The sequence below is a fragment of the Poromitra crassiceps genome (assembly GCF_964638095.1).
Source record: "Poromitra crassiceps genome assembly, chromosome: 10".
NCBI lineage: Eukaryota > Metazoa > Chordata > Actinopteri > Beryciformes > Melamphaidae > Poromitra > Poromitra crassiceps.
The window spans coordinates 16956001-16963500 of NC_139631.1; the positions used below are offsets into that span (position 1 = coordinate 16956001).

The following is a 7500-nucleotide window of genomic DNA, read 5'->3' on the forward strand; positions in this document are numbered from 1 at the left end:
CGTGCATAATGCAGGACAGACACACACACACACACACACACACACACACACACACACACACACACACACACACACACACACACACACACACACACACACACACACATTCAAATGAAAATCTAGAGAGAATGTAGAATGCTATAGTGAGAATGGCAACACCCCCCAAAAAGAGCAACCTGCCTCAGCTTGGGGGAGTGAACTCTGGCTTGTTGTATTTCATGCCAGCACATCACTGAGGGCCTCCTGATGCCCCCGGCCCATTGAGAGCCTCAAGATCTCCCTTCACAGGCTAAAGGTGTCCGCTCCCCCACGCCCCCCCCCCCCCCGCGCTCCCTCCCATCCACTCTGTGAAGAGGATTTGTGCACCACTGAAAGGCAAAACAATGTACAATGGGCCCCCCTCTGCCACCCATGATCTGGTTATGAAGAGAGCAGAATATGGGGAAAGAGGGTGTTGAGAGGACGGGTGAGGAGAGGAGCGGTGCGGGGTGGATGGAGGGATGTGTAGTCATTTATTTGGCGGAAGGAGGGGCGGTGGCAATAGGTGCGGGGTGCATACTAATCACGTTCCCCCTCTTTTCTGCCATCGGAGCGCGAGATGGTTTGACAAAGGCCCACCAGATGGACCGGGCTGGCCTGCGGTCGCCCCAGAAGAAACGGGCTGTTATGAAAACCACATTCTTCCGCACAAAGACCCTGTGTTCTCATGGGGCGCGCATGGCTGCATGTCCGACGGAGACTCTCTCCGTCGTTCTATTGCGCTCTTTCAATCGTCCTCTCCCGCTCTCCTCCCCTCTCTCTGGACCCATCTTTTTACAGTGTCCCATATTTGTGTCGGAGAGGATATTTGCATACCTTCCGTCCTACTCATGCAATTTTGTCCCTGGGTTTCAGGAAATGCGAAACCCACGCCAAACGACTCACATTGACGGCCAATTGTTCTGCATAGCGCTTTTCAAAGCCTTCCGTTATTCTCTGCTCCTCAGAATCTCACGGTTAATTTGGCCATCAACACCAGAGACCCCGTCGATCCTTTCTCAACTCTTATATTTAATGAATAATAACATGCTACTTTATTAATCCCTGTAGGGGAATTCTTTTTTTAATTTATTCCCTCCCCATGGAGGTCAGCTGCAGAAAAGTGCCACTGGAGTTGGCAGGAAGTCAGTGCTCAAGGACGCTATGTCACCCTAGCACCTATTTCAGAGCATTTCTACATCATTAAATAGATTACAGTGGAGAATGAAAGAGACAGAATAACATGCAAGAAACATCAGTTGACACACGAGTCACTAGTAGTAATAACAATGTATTTGTATAGCACCTTTCTTATCAGTGCTACAAAGTGCTTCTCAAAGCAAAGCAGAATAAAATAACACAGAATACACCAGCGTTTCCCAACCTTTTCCGAGTCAAGGACCACTTGAAAATCTCAAAAATGTTTGCAGCCCACATCCGACCGTAAACAGTACAGAGGCCAAATAATGTGTTCTCAGAGCACTTTTTATTTGAATGATGAGAGGAGCTGTCCATCAGCACCACACACAAACCAGAAACTAAAAGTGAGTGGCTCTCTGCAATAGGTTAATTAACAAATAATTGATTGATTTTACAAATTAAATAGCGGTATCAAAAATGGTGAAATGCATTATCCTAATAATATTAATACCCCCCCTTCCCCCCATTGTAATGTTTGGCTAATGTTTTGGGAAGGTTGGGAATGGCTGCACTCGATGATTTAGGCGAGTTAGGTCATGGGGGTGTGTGGAGTGTGGGGTGGTGGGTAGTGGGAGGGTGGGGGGGGGGGGGGCACTTGTCAGCGTAGATTATCCTGTAGTGTGAAACAGCACAAGACTGGAGTCTTTGGCTCTCCCGACAACTCCAGACCAGTTGGAGCCTGACAAGACTTTTTGATCCAGATTTCTTGGGGTCCAGTCTGGCCGGACTCATGTAGTGTGAAGTGCTCCGAGACTCGCCAAGAAATCTGAGAGGGATCCTGGCAACAGTCAATGGGAGTTTAGCTCAAGGGGGAAGAAAGACAGAATGACCTGGAGGTGAAATCGCTTTTAACAATAATAACTTCCCCTCGTATAGATAGCTTACATTACATTTAGAGTTAGAGTGAACTGTTTTGGATGAGTGGGATCCCCCCTTCCCCACACACACACACACACACACACACACACACACATTCACCCCGAACAGTTCACTCTGCTGCGTGACGCCCCGTCTTTGCCACATCTTTTTCCCAGATGGGATGCAAGCATTTTGTGGAGACTAGTTGTTTAGTCTGAACTATACTCTCCTCAGGCAAAATCTGTCTTGTAGTCTGAGCTAGGCCACTGGGACATCCCCCTTTCCCAGATCTTGACGATTCATGATGAGGAAATGTTTACAAAGACTCAGATGAAAACTCTGATAAAAATCCACTAAGCAAAAATAATTTGTATTTATTTATTTTTAGTCTTAAGACCTTGACCTCTCTGACCTCTCTCTGTTTCACCCTGCAGAGGACTCAGTTAGAGGTATAACTCACAAGGACATGAATGTGGCTATGTTGCAACATGAGCTCAGGTGCAGTGTGTGTGTGTGTGTGTGTGTGTGTGTGTGTGTGTGTGTGTGTGTGTGTGTGTGTGTGTGTGTGTGTGTGTGTGTGTGTGTTTGGGGGGTAGGAGGGGGTCCACTTGGACATGTGTGTGTTTGGAAAGCTGGTGTTGACACAGACACAGCCCCTCCATTGTCCTCCTCCATCTCCAGTCAGGATGTTTGAGGGACGCCTCATGGCTTGGCTCTCTCTTATCTCTGCTGGAACCCAAACCCCGGGGCTGAAAGGCTTCTGCCCTGCAGAGTGCTTTCAGCAGCACAGAGGCACCAGGCAGGGGGCAGCCTTGGGAAAGTCACTGTCAGAATCTATAGAGCGACTCATTACACCTTAATGATTAAGCGTTTTACATTGTAATCGGTTAAATAACCCACAGGATTACTCCAAATCAATAATGTAATCTGACTTGATTTAATGACTTTGATTTAGTTTTAGTTTGTCACTGTTTTCTGCTGCGTTCAAGACACCTCGGAACTAGGAATAAAGAGCTCTGACTTGTAAAAAATGAATTGAATGGTTGTCGAGGTCGCAATTGGAGGTCGGAAATTCGGGTATCATTCCAGAGCTCCGGTTTGTCCAAGTTGACGTCATCAAATAATGGCGGCCTCCATAGTAATAGAATATAAAAGTGTTTGTTGACCTAATTTGATGTGTAATTTTTTATATGTGTTTATATTCTTTATATGTGTTTTATATTCTTCACTCTGATTATAGCAATATGTCGAATTTAACAGCTATTTTACCAACTAAATTAGCTAACCAGTGTTTGTTAGCTAACATTAGCTATCTAATGTAGTTAGCAACATTAACTGTATGTGGTTTTTAACCCTGAGTGAATGCATGAACGCAACAATGTCGAAAGTCGTAAATCTCGAGCTGAAACTTCCAAGTTCTGACTTGTCTTGAACGCAGCATACTGTATGTCTTCTCAATCTTCTCTGTCTTTTCTGTCTATCTATAAAAAAATAAAAAATAAAATTAACTGTAACAAATGACCCTTTTGTTAATGTAAATGTTCCCTTTTTTAATGGTCAAATTTGTTGTAGTCCCATGACATGTATCCTGTGACTCTGGCAGTTAGGTGGAGGGGGAAACACTGAAACATAGGAGGGCTGTTCAGGAACCTTCTGGAAATTCAATCCAGATCAATTAGTCAGGCCAGTGCAATGCTAGTGCTACCAGAGAGCCTTAATGAAAAACATTTTGCTGTGGACTTTGCGGTTTTGGCCTGAATTGCTCGATTTTATGTCACGGCAGACTGCACAGTGACAGTCAGCATCTGGCATTTGCTAGAGCAAGTGAACTTGAATCCGGAAAGGACACGGGACGCATCTCAATAACATAAAGTGGCTTCCTTTCCTTCCATACAAATAAAGTGTTTCACTGGCCTGGAGGCAAGGAGAGGAGATGACCGAAATGGAGACCGAAAGCCGAGCGAGGAAAGGCACAAGGAGGCAAACGGGGAAAAGAAACTAAAATTTCTCGACAACTTTGACAGCGCTGGGACCGCGCCCGTGGCCCTCGCCGGTAGTGTGTCCTCTCTCCCACTGAGAAGGCGGCGCTGTTTTCTTAATTTCAACCGCTCTCAAAGATTAATTATGCAATTTCAGCGTCATGGCTGATAACGTACAGTATAGACAGGGTTTTATCCTGGAGGAGATGGCGGCGGCCCCCAGGAAAGCGATATAAGTGGATTCATTTCAGGATGCCTGTTCCTCCAAAGACTTGATTAGATTTAGTTAATGAGCGAGCGAGGCGGGCTGCCCGGCTGAGCGCAGGTTGGGGAGCGAGAACATAATTAAGCCGTGAGTCTGACGATGCCACTGTTACACACGTTGATTAAAAACACACTCGCCAGCTAATCTCCAACAAATGGAAGGCAGTTACATCGTTTGGCGCGGTCACCTTCGTCTCTCTCCTTCCTCCTCCGACAAAGTAACACCTTTTTTTTTTCTTTCTTTCATCCTCTCTTCACACCTTTTACACGGCCGCCCCGCCCGCGCACCCACTGCCTGTCTGCACCTTAGTCTCCACGGGAGGTAGGTAGGTAGGTGTAGCTACTAGCTACATGCCCTGTCAGCCAGCCAGTCGGTCTGTCTGAGCCAGTTAACCCTTGCTGCTTTTTATGTCTTCCATATGCCCTGGTGGGCCCTGCGTGGCTGTGCCTGTGTCTGTGTATTTCCAGGCCAGCAAACATAAGTCTTCTTGTCTGAGTTTTAATGAGTGTTAGTATAGATTTCCTGTGGCTGCAACAGTAGGCTTAATTGACCTGAACAGCTCTGAGTGACTTGGCACCTCCCGTCTCAGACCCCCTCCTCCCACCCAGACCCCCCCCCCCCTCCTGCCAGGACCTTTCTGCTGGACAAAGGCTCTTTTGTCCCCTGGCCTACGCCGCAGCGCTTAAACCTTTGTTGACTGTTTCTGTCTGACAGAGCAAATCGCTCCGGACCCCCTTTTGTTTATTGTTATTTTCCTAAGTTTGAACAAAGTTTATACAAAGAGGCATTTTCTGACGTTGTTTGCCTGCAGGGGGAAGACAGAGGGAAGTGAGCAGGAAGAAAAGAAACAGGCCTTGTTGTTTGTTCAATTTCTGACTGTCTGACTGACCTCTTCTCATCTTTTCTCTCTCTCTCTCTCTCTCTCTCTCTCTCTCCCTCTCTCTCTCTCTCTCCCTCTCTCCGTCTCTCTCTCTCTCTCTCACTCTCTCTCCCTCTCTCTCTCACTCTCTCTCTCTCTCCCTCTCTCTCTCTCTCTCTCTCTCTCACTCTCTCTCTCTCTCCCTCTCTCTCTCCCTCTCTCTCTCTCTCTCTCTCTCTCTCTCCCTCTCTCTCTCTCTCTCTCTCCCCCCCCCTCTCTCTCTCTCTCTCTCTCTCTCTCTCTCTCCCTCTCTCTCTCTCTCCCTCGCAGGGATCACATATACACGGTGGACACCGACACTGCCAACAGCGAGGAGATCTTCTTCAGTAAGGTGAGTGAGGCGTCTGTCTCTTTGAGGACGTGTCGTCCTCAGCGCTCGCTCGTACAGACACTCCCTGACTGACAACGTAACCGTAACAGCCTGGCTCTGACTGTGTGTGTGTGTGTGTCTGTGTGTGTGTGTGTGTGTGTGTTTGTGTGTGCGTGCGTGCGTGCGTGCGTGTGTGTGTGAGTGTGTGTGTGCTTACTCACCCGCTCACAGTGACATACGCCATGGTAACCCCGCTAAGAGCATTATCCAATCAATCAGCTGCTCTGCGTCATCCTGACTCATCGAGACAGCGGAGTGTGTGAAGGAAGCAGCAGAGAGAAGGGCGGAAGTGAGGGGGAGGGACAATGGGAGGGGGAGAAAGATTGAGAGACATTAGAAAAGAATGACAGACAGAGAGAGAGAGAAGAGAGAGAGAAGAGAGAGCGCTGCAGTGAAGGGAACAATATCCCATTGAATATTCCCAGATGATTCAAAAGAGGGCTGTGTATCTACAGGTACAGGCCCTTGGTAGCAGAGCCATGTATATAGAAGAGTCACGACATCTCCGTTCACTCCAATGGACCAGTTTTTTACTCCCAAGAGTTCCTGGAAGTAAGGTTCTGGATTAAGCAGCGATAAATGGACAGTTTGTGATGTACTTTGAAAAGGTCAGACGTTTAAAGAATCAAATTGTACACTATCAGCTTTATCTTAGCATTCAAAAGTAGCGCGAGCCTAATTCCTGCCTATTCATTGGCTACCGAGTCACGCTTTTTGGACCTCCGCTGACGCCACTCTCTTGCTAGATTGCTCTGCTTGGTAGTAATAACCCGCTCTCCATTCCGTTCCACCCACTCCACTTTGGCATCGGTTGCCCTGAAGATAATGCATGCAAACAGAATTCAAACCAGGCCCTTCTCATGCAAGGCCTGCACACCAAGCAGCCACCCTCCACCTCGTCCACTTCAGTGTGAAAGCCAGGCGAGGGGCTCTTAATGATGAAAGGCTGGGGGGACGCACGCCCACATTGATTGATGAGTGAAGGTCTTTCATCAGTGGCCGCGCTCCAAACACGCTGTTGTAGTACACACACACTACACAGCACCCGCCCTCAGGCCAGGGCAGAGGTGTGTGTGCGCGTGTGTGTACGTGCGGTGCGTGTGTGTGTGCGTGTGTGTGTGTCTGCATGTGTGTGCATGGGTGCACGTGAGAGTTGACTGCCAGATAGCTCAGCATTGACCGACAAGGTAGTGTGTGTGTGTGTGTGTGTGTGTGTGTGTGTGTGTGTGTGTGTGTGTGTGTGTGTGCGCGCCTTGTGTGACAAGGAGAGAGTGTTTATGTGTTTGAGCATACGGAGTTGACTGACAGGTAGCACTGACCCACAGGCCAAGGCTGTGTGTGTGTGTGTGTGTGTGTGTGTGTGGTGGGGGGGGGGGGGGGTGCACAGGCGTGCGTGTGTCTAATGATGGGCAGCCTATCAGAGCAGAGAAATGAGCTCTCAGCTCAGAGGCAGGATCTGTCCTTGGATAGACTCCGTTCTGGTCCTGGGTCAGTATTGTATTTCCTCCCCTCTGGCAGAGAATTAGAACTTAAAGTGGGTAAACTGATCTGCAGTCAGCGCTTAGAATAAAGTTCACCTCAGAGCAGGTGTCTCATGGAGGGAATCAATGCCGGGGAATCTAAGATGATGATTATTGATTGGATGTATAGATTGGTTATTGAGCTCTTTGTTGCTTTCAGTCGCTCTCCTATCCTCTCCCTCCTGTCTCACTCGTGTGGTTTATCTCTTCTCTACACCTCATTTTCTGTCTCTCTCTGTCTCTGTCTCTGTCTCTCTCTCTCTCTGTCTCTCTCTCTCTCTCTCTCTGTCTCTCTCTCTCTCTCTCTGTCTCTCTGTGTCTCTCTGTGTCTCTCTCTCTCTGTAGAAACTGACATGGAAGTCCAGGCAGGC

At 48.1% G+C, this 7500-nt stretch overlaps 1 protein-coding gene across 2 annotated transcripts in view; it reads left to right on the top strand.

Moving 5' to 3' along the window:
* sema6a (sema domain, transmembrane domain (TM), and cytoplasmic domain, (semaphorin) 6A) overlaps positions 1–7500 on the top strand; it is a 151255-nt gene that overhangs the window by 84339 nt on the left and 59416 nt on the right. For both annotated transcript variants that reach the window (XM_083644275.1, XM_083644276.1), the window contains exons 4-5: positions 5510–5570; positions 7475–7500. The exon at positions 7475–7500 is cut by the window's right edge and continues 37 nt beyond it. In XM_083644275.1, the coding sequence (XP_083500401.1) occupies positions 5510–5570; positions 7475–7500 (87 nt within the window). The remainder of the gene's footprint in view (positions 1–5509; positions 5571–7474) is intronic.